The sequence below is a fragment of the Mchenga conophoros genome, linkage group LG4, assembly GCF_057382185.1.
Source record: "Mchenga conophoros isolate Kocher_MC1m ecotype Shallow Benthic linkage group LG4, M_conophoros_male_GT1.1, whole genome shotgun sequence".
Lineage (NCBI taxonomy): Eukaryota > Metazoa > Chordata > Actinopteri > Cichliformes > Cichlidae > Mchenga > Mchenga conophoros.
This window is the reverse complement of record NC_140529.1, coordinates 12,905,878-12,927,760: the sequence shown is the minus strand read 5'-3', so window position 1 is coordinate 12,927,760 and position 21,883 is coordinate 12,905,878. Positions and strand designations below refer to the sequence as shown.

The 21,883-nt window shown below is 41.8% G+C and overlaps 1 protein-coding gene across 2 annotated transcripts in view; it reads right to left on the bottom strand.

Moving 5' to 3' along the window:
- Positions 1 to 21,883, bottom strand: part of usp43b (ubiquitin specific peptidase 43b) — an 83,575-nt gene that overhangs the window by 47,885 nt on the left and 13,807 nt on the right. For both annotated transcript variants that reach the window (XM_085270415.1, XM_085270416.1), the window contains one exon: positions 2,089 to 2,192. In XM_085270415.1, coding sequence (XP_085126541.1) covers positions 2,089 to 2,192 — 104 coding nt within the window. The remainder of the gene's footprint in view (positions 1 to 2,088; positions 2,193 to 21,883) is intronic.

Below are 21,883 nucleotides of genomic sequence, written 5' to 3'. Positions count from 1 at the left end.
ATTTTCAATCTTTTGACATCTACGTGCTACCGCAGAGCGATGCACTCGCTCCTGTTGTATACTGCGCACTCTCTCTGTGCCGTCTCACCCACTCTCGCTGGCTAGGACACTATTTGAGTGGGAGAGAGGAACAAATCTTGCCTGCCGGGCTGCTACGGCTGCTGCTTCCTATGTAGACCCACCCAGTGTGTCACAGCTGAAACATTTGAGAGTGAGGGTGGCAATTAGGCGATGCGCTCTGACAGATGTAATACTGGCAGTCACACAGAGCTGCCAATTTTCCAAAGAATTAGCAGATGGAAGAAGGTACAGGCCACAGAGAGTACGCATCAGAGGCAGTTCAGCCTGGAAAGCCTGCACTTTTATAAAAAAGTCTTGTTTATAAAAAAATTAGATTTGAAATCAGCAGCAGCAGCAACAACTGCTTAGATGTTAGGTATAATAGAAGTAAACTGTAACCTAACTCAACTAACCAACGAGGCAAAGCGTTGAAAGCTAAACTGCGGCATAAACGTATTTCTAACGGACAAGATTAAAAATTCCATTGAGATAAAGTCGACCTGTTCCACTCTCAGGAGGCTGCAGCTGACAGACGTGTACATCAGCCGCCTCTTTATCTCCAGGATGACTGATCTGTGGGAGACATGAGGACATCCAGCTGCACCGAAATGTTAATAAGACAGTGTGCTAAGCGCTTTCCCCCTTTTTTCCCCTTAAAACCCACCTTCCAAAAAAACAGGAAGAAAAGTCTTTGATTGAAAAATATTCACAAAGCATTACAACAGAGAAAATACTCGACCATTGTGACATCCCTAATTGTTTCAGCACAAAAAGGAAAGCACTCTAAATAAGTACTTAAGAGATTTCTGTTTTTCTAAGAGGCTCAGAGGTTAGAGAAGCAGGCCAGTTTTTCATTGGGCCTTTTCAGAATAACTGCCTCTGTCTGCCTGGTAATTAGTGCTGTGTGTGTGTGTTTGTGTGGGCGAAGATTTAAAGTCCTTCTAACCTGGCATGTGTGTCTCTGAGGGCTTCTCTGTAAAAGAAATTATGACATCTCCATTAAATCGGCCGTATTTAGCAATTACTCTGCAATCTGACCGGTGAACCCTGAACACCGTGTACTGTGAGCCTGTAAGTGGATTGTGTGATTTGACCCCCTCTCTTCACTGGTATTATTCAGTAATATTTATGTCATTTATCTACACAGTGTGAGCCTGGACGAAACACAGGAGTGCCATGAGACAGACGTGTCCGCAGGAGCTATTTAAGTCGTGACCTTTCTCTTGCAGAGCAACCTGACATTTAGACCACTTGACAACATGGCAGTGGACCTTTGTGCAAACAAAACTCACAAGATGCTTGATATGGTATGTGCTGATTTCAGCCAAACAGAAAGAAATGTCTGCTGACAAATAGTTTTTGGTTCAGAAGAATTTTTTTTTTTACAAAGTCACTTTTGTCTTGCTACAGTCATTCAATGGGAGAAACAGTTTGACAGGCCTTCTGTGTCTGGTAACTGTTAGACCAAGTTACAACCATAGTCTGTATATAAAAGATGGATGCACCTGTTGAACCTCTGCAAAAATCCCTTAAACCCAATTCTTTCTACTGGAGTAGACTCCTTTGGATGCACAAAGGAATCTTTTTTTAGTACTTAGGGATGAGTTGATTCTTGTTCTGTAACTTACTGTAGGTAGTATTGTGATTTTCACTTAAATAGTTTATATGCTTTACTAAGTCTGAAAGGTGAAAAACAGGTTTTTAATGCAAAATGATGTTTAAACTGTTGCTTTTATGTAATACATCTATATAAACACAGTTTTTTCCTCCACTAACTTTCTATATTGTGTTCTTGTGTGCCCCCACTCCTTTGTTCTTGGTCTCCCTCTGTGACATACATTAAAATGCCACTTCAAGGAAGTTACCCGCATCTTTAAAATACAGTCTATTAATGACTCAGGGAAGGTTTCAGCAGTCACTTGTACCATTATCTCTTCACGTAATGATAGTAAGCCAGCAAGATGTGACAAACTGATTTGTCCTTAATGTCGACTTCATTTAAATCAAATTTTATCCTTAGAAACTCACTTGTATTGTGCCTGGAAATGCTCCTGGACAAAGCTGTGCTGGACTCTGGGCTGCTGTGACTGGGATGGATCAGGAGACGGCACTTCCTCAGCTCCAACAGGGCCCTGCGGCACAAAGGAGGCCACACATAAACACAGAAAGTCTATCCCATTCTCACATTTATTATATATATACTGCAAAAGTTGTTAGGCATTGTTAATGAGACAGCAAATGTGTACTTTAAAGGTAAATTGAGTAAAATATCACCAGTAGATGTCAGTAGATTGCAGACAACCACCCATCGAATTCTGTTTTGTTTTTTTTTACCCCTTCCTAATTCAAGTGTATAATCTTAGCTATGGGGGATGATGTAGGACAAACAACCTCGGTTGCCATCCATCTGTAGTGAACTGTTATGTGTCCATATCTATCTACTCTGGAAGAAGCTGTAAAACCTTGTGAAAGTAATCTGAAGAGATAGTGAAGCTTAGTAGCAACAGCTAATGAAACTTTCTTTGAAGTGGATCCAACATTGTTGGATTTGGACGCTTAATAAATAAACTCTCATACGATGTGAGAGTGTAATCAACCTTTTTGAAGGAAAGTGTGATTTTTTTTCTGTTAGCTAACAACCAGCTGTTTTTTTTTTTTAGCTAGCTTTGTGTCAGATGCCCGAAGACAGGATGGTTGCATGTCTTGTTTTCTGAGTAACTGTAAAAATACCAGGAATAAATCAACATGTTTACGCACGTTTTTGTGTGCTAGAGCCCTGACTTCAGTTTAGGAGACAAGGCTTGAGGTAAGGAGGAAGTGGATGAGGTGGAAATGAAGGAGGAAACAGAGAAGCGTTAGAGGAAGAGAAAGAAAATATACTGTACATGTACAAATGTTAAACAGCCGATTAGGTGTTAATCGATGTCCATCTCGGTCACTGAACAAAGGCATTTGCACGTTTTTACTTTGCTTTTTAAAAAACCTTTAAAAGAGTGCTCCGTCCTAAATATAACCCCTTCAAGAAGCCTTTATTTTTATTTTATCAAATTCTTACAAATGGGAGGAAGCTGGCCTTGGATGGAGATAAAAGTAGAGAAGTTTAAAAAAAGGAGTGAGCAGCCAAAGAATTGCAAGGTCACACTAAATGTGTGGGATGAAACACGCTGGGAGGATCATAAGCAATGCTGACGACACAACTATGTGAACAATCTTCTGCATCAGTTTGCAGATGAATTCATGTTTTCCTAATTACAAACCATAAGCAATAAACGTTTGAATAATGTGCCTTTCACTTCATAATGCTGCCAAAATGTATAGATCTGTTTAGTAGTGTATAGTAGTGTTTGTTGTGCTTTAATGCCTAGTGCATCATATTTGATACACAGAAAGAGACTTCTGCATCATCAGTGTAATCCCCCCCATGAAAAACCTCAATAAATGACAAAATACATTAGAAAAAAAGAAAATATGAAAATCGTTTTTTAAAATTTGTCAGCAGGTTTAATAAAAACTCAAGACACTGAATTTTCTGGCAGTTATTTGATGGTTTAGGCTTTAAAGGGGTTAATAATGACACACTTTAACTAAAATTTAAAAGTGCTGAACGTTATGACACGTAGTCACACAGTGATATTTCTGTGCTGTATTGACTCATTCACACCTTTTCAGGCAGGGGAAAATAAAAGCTGGAAAACATTCTTTAAGTGGTTCTGCTTTAAAAGGGCATAATGTGGCATACAGACCTGCTGCTAGCATTCCTCTGCTCACACGCTATCAGTCCCACAATAGCCTGGTGTAAAAAGTCAGGTACTTGAGACTGCATTAAGTCATCATATCATCTCGGTGCTTTTTACGCCGGGCTGGCAGAGCCAAATGGAAATGCACTCTCTGAGCCTTCTCTGTTGACCCACACTCTCGCTCTGTTTACTATTCCTCAAGTTTCTAGCTACTGGTCCCGTACTGGCTGCCGCTGTTCCCAGGCTGGCAGCTCGACCATGACGTCCCCTCACAAAGTTAAAAAAGGGGGTTTTGAATTTCTAAAGGGGAGAGGGAGGTGGAGGGTGTGTGCGTTTGTTTGTCTGTGAGGTGCACTCAGAGTAACGGAAGACTCCTTTGCAGTTTGCCAGCATTTCCAAATGCTGACTCTATTCTTCTGAAAGCATTTGAGCTCACAGAGACCCCAGCCTGAAACCTGACCACCCTGCTGCACTGTGCTTTAAGAGGAGCACAATGACAAACCTCTACCTCCTCTCTTTTCATGGAGTCGAGGAGCTTTCATATCTTCCTGTCACGGGAGGATTAACCAAAAGCGGAGGTTCAACACGGCTGATCTTCCAGTTACCGCTTTATGTACAACAAGCAGTGAGAGCTTGAGAGTGCAGCCTGTCGTGCATTTGCATTTCGAGCTGACATCAAGCGCAGCATTTTACTCCCTCTTTTTCTTCCACATGCTTGCTAATGGATTCCACTGCTATCTTTATGGAAAGATAAAAAGCAACACCGAGGCCACAGAGTTCAAACACAGTTGGTCTTATCACCTCTCTGGAAACCCATGCCCTGCCGTGTCAGTAGACTGCAAGGTGTTAGATGTGTGCTAACAGTAGCTGTTGACGGCGTGGACATTTAAACACAGTGAGGAAGTGGGGGCAGCTTATGTGCCTTCTGATATGGGGTTCTGAAGAGTTATCTAAATGATCGTGGTCAGATATCAGTTCCCACAGAGGAAGCTGTGTCTGCTGCTGGTTTAAGAAATTGTTTTACAGGTTGGGAAATGACCCCAGCAGAACAGGGGGGCCATCTCAAGGGATGGCATGCACAAGTCTGAAATTGAGATGCTATCTTTGAAATTGCTTGTCAGAAAAATGTGCCATCTTTCAACCTGATAAAAATGTAACTAAACAGACAGGCAACAGAGAGAGAAAAAAAATTCACCCAGCTATTTATAGAGCCACGAAGGAAAAGAGAGAAAAAAACCCGACATAAAATGTCACTACTTTTCTGACACTTACCTTTCAGTATTTGAAGCAAACACACACACAAATGTTCCCTACTCTTTACAAATATTTTCATTTTGCTTGTGTCTCATTACGACATTTGTGACAAGCAGAGGCTCATCCAAGGGGAAACTGTTTTACCAGTCCAGTTTAATTTTATTTTATTTACACAGCTGCTTTATATTGTAAGGTAAAGACTCAACAATAATACAGAGAAAACCCCAACAATCTGATGACCCGAGCACTTGGTGACAGTGGGAAGGAAAAACTCTCTTTTAACAGGAAGAAGACTGCAGCAGTGATAAGGAGTCAGGCTAGCAGCATTATGGCTTTCATTTGTACACGTACAGTAGAACTACTGCTTTAAAGTCTCTTTTGGGTTGGTTTTGTGTTTATACCTAAAAAAAAATCTAAGAAAGATTACTTGTGTATTCTCATTGGGACAGGTATATAGAACTGTAGCCTAAGGTTTATATAGCTATCAATTTAGAGTGTAATGTAAAATTAATGTAATGAATGGCATAACAAATTACTTTCTCCAGGGAGTATGTATGATAAAAAACTGCACTGCTTTTTTATGACAAGTTATGCGTAATGTGTAATACATTACTTTTTAGAGTAATGACCCCAAGACTGGGGAACAATTCACACATTTAATGCTCAACTTGGTTGTGAACTGAGGACAGCTGTCTAATCTTCACCCTGCAGGAGTAGGGCACATCATCAGCACAGAAGGTACCTCTGCTAGTTAGCCAGCTAACAGCAACAGCTTTGTTAATGTCATGTCAAGGCAGACAGTGTGGAGTGGAAAGCAGTGGACCCAAATACAGATGAACGAAATGTGGAAACGTAACTGTATTATAACAAATGCCGTGCCTTTTATTGACGCCGAAAAACAGAAGATGAACCAAACATAAGAAACAGACAAATGAGAAACTAACCACAAAAACCTAAACTGGGGAAACTAAATACACAAAAACCAGGAACACTAGGAAACACACAAATACCTGAGACATGGGACGTTAGTGATGGATGATAAGCAGACAATCAGACGAAGACAAAGTGCTTAAATACACAGAGGAATAATGAGGGAATGAGACAGCAGGAGAGCATAGCTGGAAGTAATCACGTACAACAAGACCGTGAGGAAGCAAAGCTGAAAACACTAACATAGCACATGAGACCGTCAAAGTAAAACAGGAAACATGAGACAGGCACAGAGACACGGACTTGACACTGAAACGATGAGAAGCATAGACATGAAAGCATAACTTGATTAAACGTGACAGAAGGAACACAGGGGAGACAGAAACCTAAAGACTAGAAATCACCATAAATACTAAGGAATAACTAAAAGAGCCAGAAATACAACACACTGAGAAACCACTAAATCACAGCGCACTGGGTCACCAGACCCCGGACATGTCAGGCATTAATGTTCCACCATTAACATTACTGTTAGTATTAACTGTGGTCTTCAATAGAGAAAATATGTGTAGCTATAGTTTCTTTTTATTTGAAACAACATTGCTAAGAATTGAAGTCAGATTGAAGTCATTTCAATCTGGGCTACCTTTTAACAGCAGGTTCCCTCGTGGGGCTAGTGCTGACCTATCACTGGTGGCAGTGCTTCTAACGTTACTGCATCCCTGTGGCTGTTAGGCTGCTGTTACACACTGGGTCTTCATAGTTTTACATGGTAACACAAGAAGGGTGGTATCACCCCACCCTTCTTGTTGCAACTGACCAGTCATATATCTGTGATATTGTAGCCTTGTAACTGTGTGGACAAATACAATAACATGGCTTGTCCCTAAGTAGAAGTAGGATGAAAAAAACACAGGGTCATGGTGGATATGTGGGCCACACATGAGACTTTCACCCAGAAGAATGGAGCTTGTGTCCCGCGTCAAACTTGAGGTCAATGATAGTTGTTTTGTTTTTTCAGTTTGACTCAGTATAGCCACCAAAACTACCTGAATAGATTTTGAAAATAAAATCCTGGATGAAAATTTTCTTCTGTTTCTTTGATGTCCTGGGAATGAGAATGTGTTGGGAACACAATGTAGCGCGTTTTCAATCCAGATCTGTTTGAACTGGTGAATTCTGATGCATTTTCATTGTGAAGACTGTTAATTTAGCTGGACCAAAGGGAAAAGGAGAGTCTCAGAGTGCATATGGACTTTGTTATGGATACTTTAAAGTAAATTCTTTTGATTTTGGCACACTAATCCAGTATTCAATTAATCTGGTAAGGGGAACTCCAAAGAACTGGCCCCTCTGACTTATAGAGTCAGTCAGAAGAAGAACACTGCCAAGAACAAACTAAGTTGCTAAACAGAGAAAAGACCCCAAAATGAAATCGAAATAAAAACCAAGGCCAGTCATATCTACAAAAGCAACACTGGGAAATGTAAACACAAAAATGTGCAGCTGCCAATATCCGAGATATGTAAAGCCTGAGAATTGTCTACCTCTGCTTAATTCAATAAGCCTCAATGCCAGGAGAGGGGCATGTGCCAGTGCCTGAGGAGCAAGGAGTAAATTAAAACTCAAATCCCTCACCCTGGCACCTTGGAGTGCTGTAATTGATTTCTGGGATTTAGATAAATGACAAAGATACGGCACGCAACTGAGTGGTGGGCTGGAGGCCGACCGCCAGCTCAGCACTGTCAGCAGGAGGCCAGAGTTCACGAAGTGTGATTTTTTTAAGTCGGCTGAAAGAAGAACAGAGAGTGAGGCCACAATGATTGAGAGCGAGTCGTGATAAGCAAATTGTTGTGCGGTTGGCTGCTCAGCATCAGACAGCCGCCTGGAAAGAGTCAATTTCTAGAAAAATCCGAGAACGCTAGCTGATTTAAAAGCAGAGGTCAGGTTTCTTGGTAGTTACTCATGCTGGAAACAAAAATATGTCATTGCCTTAGTGTAAGTACATTACTGACTAGGATTGCGATGGTGTATTAAATGGATTCCAATCGTTTGGTTTGGTAAATAAAAAAAACATCTTATTTTGCTATGCCCTTTAAGCCAAACATTTACAACATGCTGACAGCGCTGGCCGATTCATGTCTGAGTGACACGACAGGCACAAGTGATGTTCACTATGTCTAAGTGATGATATAAAAGTCATGTTTCGTGTTACTGCAAAGCTTTAAAAGCTGCAGCTGCAGCCACCCTGCATCCAGCATGGCAGAAGCTGAGCAGACACCCTGCCAATTTTAAGAAATGTGTATAATGTGTTAACTCACACTACATACTGAGTTTATCCTATGCTCATGGTCTGAATTTGCAACATCACAGTGCAGAGCTCATATTCAGCAGAAATACCAAGGCCTTCTGCCTTCTTATTGTTTTCTGTGCAATAATAATATACCTGTGATACAAAGGGTCATACCAAAAGAAGAACTTTATGTAATGTTACACCACTTGTAGAAGCTGCTTTTGGAAGTTTGCCTATAGTGTTTTAGGCACCCTTGGCAAAAGCACTACATTTACTCACAATACGTTTCAGCAGTGTGGATGTAGACACCGATGACTAGCGCACTACCACATCTCTGTTAAAGACTGTTGACTGCTGGACATCTGTACTTCAGCACGAAAGCCTGAAATCACACAGATTAACAGTGCACTCTCATCCCATTGGAGAGGCTTTCAATAATTCACCCCCCAAAAAAGCGTTGCTGGGAGTGATTCATCTGTGAGTGGATCCACTGTAAAAGAACTCAGGCGCTTTTACTCCACTGTGGCGAAAACCCAGGAAATGTGGCACCCCTCCCATCCTAACAGACCACCCATCTCATCCTGATGGGGGGAGATGATCGTATAGGAGGGGGTGAGTGTTCTTAGTAATGGCCCTGGTGTGAATAATTTAAACAAACCCTGGAAATGCACAGGAACGGACACTGGAGAAAGCACTATGAGGAAGTGATTGAGAACAAGCCACAACAGCACCTAAATCCCCATGGCGATCGTAACAGAGAGGGTCAGAAAAGGATAGACAGCGATATAGGGCAGCTGTAAAGACACACATATGCATGCATTTATTGATATAAGTAGTGAGTCAGTAGTGTACTCAGCTGACAAAAAGACTGTTGATAAATAATGGACGGTCTCTTTCAACACCACCTGCTGTTGCACGGTTATCTCTCTATAAATAGTCTCAATAACTGATTCTGGGAGCTTTTCTCTCTGACCCTTTTGGCCCATTACATCCTCCCCAGGCGATCGCTCGTTGTGGGGTACATTCATATTTATTTGCTCAGCGTCCAGACATAAGGGCTTGGACTCTAAGTGACCTCATGGTTGTAACTGAATGACGGCTATGTGCTGCACATCTTAACAGTATAATGGCTTCAGTCTGCTCTAGTTTTGACTGACTTTGATCTTCCACAGTTTCCACAAATCAGAAATGATCAAGACAGCCTGTGCTGCTAGGCAACAGCCACGGAAACATGTACACTGCTTTAAAAAAAGTTAAAGAAAAACTTTGAAAACATCAGATCTCAATGGGGAAAAATTAAGCTGGATATCTATAAGGACTGGGTAAGGTGTAAGAAACAAAAGGATGCCACATTGTTTGATGGAAATGAAAATTATCAACTTCACAAGGCTGAATTCAAAGGCAACTCGAAAATCAAAGTGCAAAAAATAATGGAGCAGGCTAGTCCAGTCTAACAGTGGGTCTAAGGATGTTATCCTGATACCTAATGGCACCTGTCTGCATCTTTTTCTTTCTCCCGCTCTCTCTCATCTATCTTGTCAATGACCCTCACCAACCTGTCCTCCCATCTGCCATCTGTTTGTGTAGCAGCTTAGTCTACCACTGCCTCATGAAAACCTTGGAGCTCAGTTGCAATAAGATGCTCATCCTTGAAACACCTTTTTGGATTTCAGTTACTACCATCTTCACCACTTCTTCAATCATGTGCTGTTAGAGATTTGCTTCTATGCTTCTGAAATAATCAAGTAATCAATTGGCTTTGTTTTGCATCTTATATGTTGTCATGGCAATGACATCACTTTATGGATGGATAAATTGATCAGTAGATAAAATAAAGCATTTGATAGCTGCTCTGGTCTGTGAGACTGAGAGACACAGATTTATAGATGAACATTTCCTTTTTTTCCCAGCTAAGGTGGGCTTGCGTCACCGTGCATCAGGAGGACAAACCTCTCTACTACTTGAGCTGGAGCCACAACAATAGGCGTTCGCCCGACATGAGGCCAAGTTGTCAACTCTTTGCACTGAGGGGGAGGGGTTTCACATTACACTAACCAGTCACTGAACATCAACGTCCCCCTGCTTTACAGCCATGGTGCTGCAGTGCTAATCAATAGCATTCCCACAGCATTCACTGGACTGATTACTTTTCAGCAGAGAAAGCGCTGTTTCCTCTCACAATGCCACATGAATTACTCAACAGAGCAGTGTGTGCTGATTCAAAGTTCTGGACCAAGGCAGAATAGACAGATGACATGGATTCTAATATTTCTTCTTGTGTTGTGCTGTCAATGGGTTTTGCAATTTTCTTCACATTCAGATCATCCTATCATTTTCCTGAGCTATCACCAATAACAGATCCACTGCTCCCACTCGCCACACAAACAGTGCAGAGTGGGAGCATGAACCTGTGTGAGATATGGACATGTGACACACTCTCCAGATGCTTCATTACATACACCTTGCTAGCACTTGGTTGAGCCCCCTGACACCTTCAGAGGTGCCCTAATTCTTCATGGCATAGATTCAACAAGGTGATGGAAACATTCCTCAGAGATTTTGGTTCATATTGACCTGACTTGTTGACTTGTTGGCTGAGAATTTCCCAAAGGTGCCCTATTGGAGTGAGATCAGGTGACTGTGGAGGCCATTTGAGTTTGAACTCATCGTCGTGTTCAGGAAGCAGGTTTGAGATGATTACTTTGTGACATTATCATTATTATCATTATCTTTAATCCAAATTCTGACCCTACCATCTGAATGTTGCAACAGAAATCAAGCCTGTGTGAACAGCTTCTTGTTGCTAGCTGACTGGAATAACACCCGTCATGGTCTTCCGCTGCTGTAGGCAGCATGTCTGATGGTTCAGGATTTGACTTGTTGTGTGTTCAGAGATTCGTCCAATTGTTACGCATACCACAGCTGTAATGCGGGATTATTTGAGCTACTGTTGCCTTTTAATCAGCTCAAAGCACTCTGACCATTCTCTAACCTCATCAAAAAGGTATTTTCAACCAGAGAACTGCTGCTCAATGGATACTTCAAAGTTCAAAGTTAAGTTTTGAATTTACTTTAAAGGCAATTCACTTGCTGGGCCCATGTCCGGATTGTAGGTTTAACAGCATTTTAGTAGGTAAAGGTGATTGGCTTGGACATGAATTGAGCTGCAGTTTGGAGAAGGCCTCGAAGGGGACTGGCAGCATCCCCCAGGCAGATCCTCATGTACTAAATAGGCACATCATCCGACGTGCAAACAGCATAGTGAAAGGCACTTTCCACCCCTCACATGCATTGTTCTCCCTCTTCCCATCTGGCAGTAGTAGTATAGTCTTGTATAATATAGTACTGTATAGTTAGTAATTAGTACCTTTTTATCCCTTAATTTTACCGAAATTTAGCATGTTATTTATTTGTAATTTCTAGTTTTATATCTCTTGGAGATATATCTTTTATATACACCATGAGGGGCTTGGGGTGAAACAGCCTTGTTGTAAGCTGTATGCTCTGTATACTGTTGTATTGACAATAAAGCTCTTGAATCTTGAGAAGTGAAGAAGTAAAAGAAAAAGGGCAGAGAGGATAGGGCACGTAAATGATAATGAACAGCTTGTAGAACTGGGGTAACCTATGTAGATGAGAACCGGAAGGAGCATGTTTGCAGGCGTGGTCACGCTCCTGAAATTCTCCAGAAAAACCAAAACAATGAACTACGTGTGAATTAAACTAGCAAATACGTGATATTCTTTCTGATTTTGAAAGACATTATGTAAAATTATGTAAAAGCCACTGTGAGGGAGCTTTGTGTACTTGCTCTGCTAGTCTAAGAACATCATGACAGCAGAACACAGACCTATAAATGGATTTCATCATCATCATCATCATCATGATTATCATCATCACCAGATGGTAGAGAACGGGCTTTCAGCAAAAGAAATGAAAGCGACAGAAGGAAAAAATGATGCATCAGACAGACACGGTGACACGAGAACAAGCCAAGATGCAAAGCTGGTCAGAAAGCAGGCTATAATCATGTGGCCTAAAAGGTCTTGGTGTGGTGTAAACACAGTGTCTGAGTGACAGGTGCAGCATATCCACTAACCACGCTGTGAAAGACTAGGTAGTGTTTCTATCTTTCTGTTTGTTTTGCTTTGTGTTTTTAACCATTCAGTGTCATACGAATGAGTCATATTTTTAAAGCAGGTCATGAGCTGACTGTTATGCGTAACACTGAATAGGACATCAGTTTTGACAAAACAGCCCTTGCCCCAATAATTTGACCTCGGCGTGAGTCACAAAAACGAAAGACACTGACTAAGGGCTGCAAAAAGTAGAGCTTGATTAAATAAAAAGTGATAAACGATGAATCCTGGTTTCTCTCCATTTTTTTATCTACTTGTTTTTAGCTTTGTATTTGTGAGCTGAGCACTTTTTCTTCTCAGCAGTTGGTCACCTGTAAAAGGAATATCCCACACTTTAGTATCTGCTGCTGCATTTCTCTGTCTGACTTTAAAGGCCCTGCTGGAATTATACTTCTTGTTTTTAACCAGGTAATGAACTGAAAGATCTTTGTACCAGTGCCTTAAGACACTCACAGGCATAGTGTGTGTTTGAGTGACTGTCTGCATTAAGAGTGAACTTGATCAAGACCGATCCTGTGCACAGGAGCTAACGCTGATCCAACACACACTTTGAAATTATTTAGTTAGTTTATTTTCTTGCAGAGAGAAAGAAAACTGATGAATAGTATGTTCAGTAAAATGAAGGTAAAAATTACTGTACACCAGTGGATGTAATGTAATGTACGTTCATGTCACTGGAAAAAAAGTGATTCATGTCTCTTTGAAGGTATCTCAAACAATGTCATGGTCTCTGTGTCTCCTTGGTGGACCTAGGTTTCAGGCTACATGTTGATTTTAGTTTGTGTCTCTCTCCCCCTCCCTCTCCTCTCTCTCACCTGTCTGCCTCTCTCACCAGCTCAGCTGGGCTCCCGCCCTTGGCCCACGCACCTGCTGTGAATTTACCTGATTACCTGGACTCCTGGGCTATTTAAGCTGAGGGCTCAGAAGGCTTCTTTGCTGGATCGTTGAGTTACTCTTGTCAGTACAGCCACGATAAACCCTGTTTCTCGTGTGATTACTCTGTTTATGCTAACTGCAGTTCTCTTGTGCTTAGGGCCTCGGACTCGTCTGGTACCCCCGATCTGTTTCCCTGGTATGGAGTGGAGTGAGAGTGAGTGTGCTGAAAACAAATACAAGAGGAGCGAATGAGCGGAGTGTGTTTTGGACCGTTGCAAATCCTTGCCCTGTACACTGTATATACTTTCACGTGGTGTTAATGAACATTTACAATGAAGTGATGCGGAAACATGAAAAGTGTAATGTTTCCAGAAGTTCCCTCCCTGTACTCTGAGAAAACACAATCATGTTGCCACCATTTAGCCTGAAGAACTTGGCGTGGTTGTGATATATTTGATTAGGTTTAAAACATGACAAAGAGAAAATCTCAGGAGTCAAAAGTGGTTACACCCTTTATAAGGATGCTTAAAGCAAATGTAACGACTGAAAATACAGATAAAGTCGGTCCACTGATAAGGCCCCCGCTACTGTTTAAGAATAAACCTGCAGTTAAAGCTGGATGATATAACAGATCTCAATTTTGTTCATGTGGAGCGAGTTACAGAAAAAGGCTTATCCACATTTGGTGAACTGGGTTTACTTGATAATGTCAATAATTTTAGAAGATATTAAAAAATCCCAGAAAATATAACATAGCGTTATTCATCCGAATATGAGCAACAAACATGTCACAGTTACTTTTGTTTAAGTGGAGAAGATAGGTACGTCAAGTCTTTTCTAAAGAGTTTATGGTGTCAATCACCAGTTTCAAGTCTTATTGACTACAGCTGTCATGATCCTGGGCCATGTTGGCCCAGCATTCTTAGTTTCATGTATTTTTGTATTTTGTTCCTTATGTGACTTCCCCTTGTGACTTTTACCCCCTGTGTGCCCCTCTGTGTATCTGTGAGCCCTCGTTTCCCCTCTTGTTTTATTCCCTGTTTTCCCCAGCCCGTTATGTCTGTGCTCTCCCCGTGCTCCCTCTCTCCTCCTGTCTGCGCCTCTGTGTACTTCCTGTTTTACTTTGACAGTCTCCCGTCAGTATGCGTCATGTTGTGTTGCTCCTGCCCTGTCTCGTTACGATTATCTGTGTCAGCTGTGTTCCCCGTGTGCTCCCACCTCCCTCGTTAAACCTCTGTGTATTTATGTTCGCGTCTCCCTCTGTTCAGTGTTGCATTCTCCCTCATTCATGGCCGTGTGTTTCTCTGTGTGCTAGTGTATTGCTTCCCAATGTAGTTTCTTATCAGTTTGTTTCGCCGTTTCCCTCCAGCAATAAAGCTGTGTTTTGAGTTCATTCCTGCCTCTGTGAGCTTGCGTTTGGGTCCACTTCCTGCCTGCTACACAGCCGAATCATGAAAACAACATGTTTCATTTGTTCATTTCGTTTGCTTCACCTCTTCTCACAGCTGTAAATTACTGTCCCATTTAGAGTCCAAAAGGCCAAATGGGTCAAGGATATGGTGCGACTGATGAGTCTCTATCAAATGAGCATGCAGTTTAAGTCAGTTTCTCTTAAGGATGGGCCCCACTAACCAACAGATGATGTCACAGTCTCTGGATCCATCTTTTGTTTACAGTCTATAGCATGAACCCAATGGAGCCAATCGTCACTCACTCTGCCTCACAGCTTTGTTCCTCTCTAAAATAGGAAATGGGCATAAAACAGACAGATGTTAAATCTTAAAACATACAAACAAAACCTCTGGGTGAAAAGGGTTCTTAAGATGAATTCTTCCAACTTTAAGTCGGAGAAGCTGAGAGATAAATTAATTCTAATGAAGGAAGGTCGACCTCCTGAGCTGATGAGGTTTATTATTACCCTCCTGCTTCTGCGGCTGCTGCTGATGATTGTGGTGACACAGATGAGGATAAATGACATGCGCATCAACAGAGCTACACAGGAGACTCTGGTACCCGTTTCATGGCCTTCAAAAACAGCATATACTGTGTTATAAAACAAGTAATGGAGCTTAACTCAATCACATTTTTATTTCTGGATCGACGTTCTTTCTCCAGCGTGGCATATCTTGGTGAGGCTGGATTGATAATTACTGCTTTCCATTCATCTTTACAGGCAGCTTCAATTTAAATCAAGATAACACATTAAAAGTGGACCTGGCGTGACAGGCACACCTCCCTCCTTAAATTATTTCTATCAACAACTGTTTAAATCATTTCACTCAGCCTCTTTCAGGCAATTGAATTGACACACTCGCTGGAAAACCTCCACTCAGCAAATCTGAATCATTTAAATTGTTGGGGCCGGTGCTGTACGCCAATCAGACCCAGCAGGGTTGTGAATAATGTGTGTGCAAGTCAATCTCTTTATATTAAATAAAGAATCAGTGTGGTCATTTAACTAGATTTCTCTTCAGGTAAGAGGCGCTTCACTCGTGGCTCGTGTTTGTAGACCAATCTGTTAGAGTTCAAACAATGACTTTTAAAGCTTTAAATATTTTAGTTTGAATGTAATTAAACCCATCTAACCCCTCCGAGAACTCACAATGACACAAAAGCAAACCCTAACCATGTTTCCTTTCATTTCAAAGCTCTCCACAACCTAATGAGAAAATGTCTTTCTGGGTTGGGCTGCATAGCATGAGAGCAGCTTTTATAGCAATGCCCTTAAACTGTTATTCAAACCACCAGTGATACATTGTTTGGTCTGGAGATGTCAGACAGTTAGAGTTTAGCTGTGTGTCTGCTGCAGTGAGCAAGCTCATGCCTACAAAAGTGTCTCTTTTTGCAAGAATCCAGCCTCTAAGACTGACAGACTGACTACAGCTAGATCAGCTCCTGTGCTGCTTCAGATATCAGTCCCTTATTGTGCTATTCCTTCCTATGACATGCTCAGAACTTAGCTAAACATTGTGGTTTCGGATATACATCATTGTTTTTGAATCATACTGACAGCTACAGTGCAACACAAGGGTTCAAAGATAAGGCCTGGGGGCCAGAATCAGCCCAGTGAGGACTCCACGCCAGGTTTCCTACTGATAAATAGCCCCATTGTAATTCATGCTAGACCAAAGTAATTAAATAACAGATAAACAATTAAATGACAGTCCATTTTTTAAAAACAAGGACATTTTCTATGACTTAACAAAAATGAAAGTCAAAAACTATCATAACTTTTTCTGCAATTTTACATCATGTTGTTTCATTGGTCCAGCCCACGTAGAAATGTGGATTATTAAACATTTTTTGTGTGTCTTTTTTAGATCAATATATCATTGAGTGGAAAGTGTTATGAGCAAAGATTTCTTAGATTTCATACTACATTAGACTGGCAATATACTGGAGTTGAGTGTGTTGTAGTGGTAGAGTTGGAGCAGCAAGGAAAAATGTATTAATTTTGCTCCTTAGCAGTTTAGAGCCACTCATGTATCACTGGCATTACGCTGCAGTGCCGCAGCATGCTTATGCATAGAGCCTGGTCAGTTGGTAAAATGGCCTGCATTTGTATAGTGCTTTTCTAGTCCCTAAGGACCCCAAAGCGCTTCACACTACATTCTAGAGTGAGTTCTAAGTGTATGGCTTCTTTAGCGAGTCATAAATGCACAACAGCTTTAGTACAGACTGCAACATTTAAACCTTTACATGCGCATTAGTTGGGTATGGGGTTGGTGGGGTTCCAAGTTGGAAGTCTGATTTAAGGGGGAGTTCTGACTTGGATCTTGGACATGGAGTGCACCATAAGCCAATCAACACTGATGTGGGTCAAAGATGAGTGAGGAGCTCAGACACTTAGTGGTCATATTTGCACCCTAACCTCCAAGCTGCTCTTCCAGCTGGGTAGCTCTGAACCACAGGAAACCATTTCTGCTTGGCAGGACAGACAGTATCAAAGGCTGAGCACAGAGGAAACGCATACACACACGCACCCACAGCACAAAACACACGGGATGCCCAACAAACCCATTCACATCCCAACCCTACCAGAGTGGCGAGCGGCACCGACCGCACACAGGCAACTACTTAGCTGTGGGTTTAACTGTGCACTGCTATAGTAATTGAAAACAACCCAAGTTTGAAACTTGGGCCCACTTCTCGGCTCCTGGCTGGATGTGTCTAATTTCAGTTCACGAGCACTGAGGACGAAAAGCTGAACTACTGGGAATGCACTGAAAAATCAGCCGAGTATCAGACTTGTAGTCTGGGCCATAATCAGTCAGATTATGGCCCAGAAAACGCTGTTCTAGATTCTGCTTAAAACAGATCATTTATTCTGTCATGACTAGATGAGCCTGTTTTTTTAAGCTCTCTTCAGAATCTCCTGTTTTTGTGTTTGCAGCTTTAAATTCACCTGGCTGCCATTGGCCACACACCCCTTTTAGATCAGGGTAATGCCTTTTCCTAGGAGCGATTATTATAGTTGACCAGTATAGCAAGGAAAAAAAACACAGGAGGGTTTGATTCAAAACTGGAAAAGGCATCTTAGAGTTAGCGACAGCAGAAGCGGCTCTAGTGAGTAAATAAAAATAAAGAAAAGCGCAGCTGCTGGTTTGGAATTGAAGAGCAGATCTGCTCCAGTTCATGTTGATTCAGACATAAGCTTCCTGATCTATGAAGAAAGGAAAGAAACAGTCACTTCTCAGATTTTGTGGGTCTATAGACACAAATGAGTCACGCAAATTGGAAGCTGCTGAATATGTCCGACCACTGGCTGAAAATTACTGTAACACAAGGGAGGTGGAGCACTGCAATTTTAGGTGACGCTATGACTTTGTGCGTCTATTTACTGTTTGTGCTCTATAACACTGCCATTACTGATTAAGACTCAGGTGTATTAAATATATTGTTTTAATAAATGCTAGAAATGTTAGAAAATGGTGTCGGCAACATGTAAAATCTGAATTTGATGCCAACCTCACGATTCGACAAAGTTGGTACAGGAGAAGGTTTACCACTGCATTGCATCACCTCTTCTTTTAAAAACTGAGGGAACCAGTTGCTGTCATTTTGAAAAGCAAATGTTTACTCAGTTCTTGCTCAATATTGGATTTCAGTTGTTACATAATACGTCAAATTATAGGCATTTGATAGTTTTGCACTGCAGCCAGCTACTTCAGAACCTGAACTGTTATGCATGTTGTTGTACATAACTCACTTTTTCAGAAAAAGGAATGTTTATACACTGGTCAGGCATCACATTCTGACCACTGACAGGTGACGTGAATAATTTTCTCTTCATCATGGCACCTGTTACTAGGTGGGATATATGAGGTAGCAAGTGAACATTGTGTCCTCAATGTTGGCGTGTTAGAAGAAAGAAAATTGGGCAAGCTTAAGGAAGTTAAATGAGTCTGACAAGCGCTAAACTGTGGAGTGGTCAGTGATGAACCAGCAACAGGACAATGGGCGGTCAAGGCTCACTAATGCACGTGGCGAGCGAAGGCTGGCACCTGCATTATGATCAAACAGATGAGCTACTGTAGCTCAAATTTCTGAAAAAGTTCATTCTGTTTCTGATAGAAAGGTGTCAGAATACAAAGTGTATCACAGTTTGATGTGCATGGGGTGCATAGGTGCAGGACTATCCACGACTGAAAGCACCAACAATGAAGGTGGGCTGGTTTGATGAATAACAGTTTTCTTTTAATGTCACAAGGCTGTGTGTCATTTACCTGAAGAACACCTGGCACCAGGGTGCATTATGGGACTAAGGCAAGCTGCTGAAGGCAGTGTGATGGTTTGGGCGATGTTCTACATGCAAACCTTGGGTCCTGTCTTCCACGAGGATGTTACTTTGACACGCACGACCTACCTAAGCATTGTTACGGATCATATACACCCCATCATGGAAACGGTGCTCCCTGATGGCTGTTGCCACTTTCAGCAAGATAATGCACAAAACAAGGAACACAACAACAAGTTTGAGGTGTTGACTCGGCCTCCAAATTCTCCAGATCTCAATCCAATCGAGCATCTGTGGGATGTGCTGGACAAACAAGTCCAATCCATGGAGGCTCCACCTCACAACTTACAGGACTTAAAGGATCTGTTGCTAACCTCTTAGTGCCAGATACCACAGCACAGGGTCACGGGTCGAGTGGAGTCCATGACGTGACAGGTCACAGCTATTTTGGCAGCAAAAAAGGGAGCAACACAACATTAGGCTGGTGGTCATAATGAAATGCCTGATCGGTGTACATTGGTGGAACAGTGATGTGATGGATAGCATTGTTACCTCGTAGGAGGGTACTGGGTTTATATAGAACATTGGGTCTTTTCTGTGTGGGTTCTCTTCAGGTACTCTGGTTTCTGCTCACAGTCCAAATACATGCTTTTTAATTGGTGGGTGACTCTAAACTGGCTGCAGGTATAAATTGCCCTGCCTCTCACCTATGACAGCTGGGTTAGGCACAAGACACCTTGGCCCATGACCCTGAACTGGATAAGCAGAGGAAAATAAATGGGTAGATAGCTTTGCACATTCACTTTGTATTTATTTTCCTGATAATGACAATTCAGTCTTGGTTCCGTTCGGTCAGGCCTCATTTAACTGTTTATGCAGACATTTTTTTTGTCTTGTAGAATTGAAGCAATTTCTCACTTCGTATCCACTGGCTGTCACCGTTCTTTGCCACACTGTTGCAAAGAACTCAGCCTCACCTCACAGGCTGCACAACAAGCGTTTCTTTCTTCCTTCTACTTACAAAGAGACACATTCATGGAGAGAGAGCAAGAGAGAGACAGAGACAGAGAGAGAGAGAGGGAGAGAGAGGTAGGGAGGGAGGGAAGTTCACACTTGCACTGTGTTTCCTAAGAGATAAATGATCAACAAACTAAGAGTGAAAGTGTGTGCCTGAGTCAAAGCCATGGAAAGTCAACAGTGAATGTTAGTATGTGCATAGTTCAACTCTGATTGTGTGCGTGGGGAGGATGTCACCTATGATTACAAAAACAGAAACGCTCCAACTACAAAGCAAAACCAGCACAAGCAGGTCATCAGCAGAGAGGGATAGCGGGGGTTCCCTCGTCCTCTCTTTTCTTTTGGCTCTGGCCCTCCTTCGCTAAATGGTAACTAAGAACAGATGCTTAAAAACAATTAGAAAAAAAAGCCAATGGGCTCCTTGATTTGCAGCAGAAGAGAACGGCGCTTGCAGACTCCTTGGCTGTGAGAAGGAACGTGCATGGACTGGTAAACTGACTGTGACCCTGGATGACTCTCAGCCAGCCACCAGAGCCACAGAAAGCTGACTGGGGAGAACATTAAACAGTGAGGTGAGGCAAACCTCCCCCACAAAAATCATAGACAGAATCATGATCCTGAGTGACTCTTTAAAGTTTTAAAGGAATGTGATTTACACTCTTTCTTGCAGTTGCACTTCTCAGAGTCAGCGAGGCCCTTTCTGCCCCTCACAAAGCTCCTCTGTGGGAGGGGCAGTGATATCAAACTGCATACCACAGCTTTGCTACATATTGTACCTCCTACAGAGATACAATATGTAACAGGTATGAAGGACAAAAGACAAGATAAGGCAAAGAGTAGACTGATTCATGGGAAATAGAATAACTAGAATATCCTTTTCTTTATGTGATACTAAGCATCTGACCACATGTTGTTTTTTTTTACCAGTAAAACTGAAACCCATGACAACCTTGATTTCTGCAAAAAAAGCCTGATAGCAGAAGGCCTGAACAAACAACTCTTATGAGGTTTTCACCTCAGCGCAGAGGCCATAGTGCTGATTACTGCCTCTCTATTTTCTCCTACACCTCCAAGCATATAAATTCATATGCTGCATTTACTACTACAGCACTATACAGCGCTCAAATAATTACTGATAAAAACATGTCAGAGGAGCTTGTTCCAGAGTCTGAAGTCTCTTAGCAGAGATTTTATTTTTTTTAAATTTTGCTTTTGAAAACAACAGAGATATCTATAGTTAACTGGGAAAAAAACAACATAATTTTAAATGCATATTGCTTTTAATACTTGGATTTAAAAAAAATCCTTTGCAGTCAATAACTTCCTGATTTCTAGAACCCATGTGTCATGGTCCTGTGTCACTCCTCCCTGTCTGCCTGTGTCAAGCTCGTTTGATAGTCTTGCGTTCCGTTGTTTCCTGTTTTATTGTGAAAGTCTTGCAACCCTTGTTTAGTGTGTTTAGTTTTGCTCCCCTGGCCTTGTTGTGTCTAATTCGTCTCTGCTGTGTCTCTCATGTGTTTTCTGTTCCCTCATCATTCCCTCTGTATTTAAGCCTCTGTTTCCCTCAGTCCACTATCGTGTTCTCCCTCATTCATGGCTGTGTATTTCATCGTGTGTTTCTCCGTATGTTTAGGTTCCGGATTTGCAGTTTAGTTTAGTTTAATTTTGTATCACCTGCACACCAGCAACAAAGCTGTGTCCTATCCTAAGCTGTCCCATCCTGCCTGCTGCACACAGCCAGCTCATGACACCATGGACATCATTAGCTGCTATGTCTCCTCCCCTGAAATGCAGCTGCTATGATTTGCTGTTTATTTGTGGGTCTCTATAACTTCGGTTT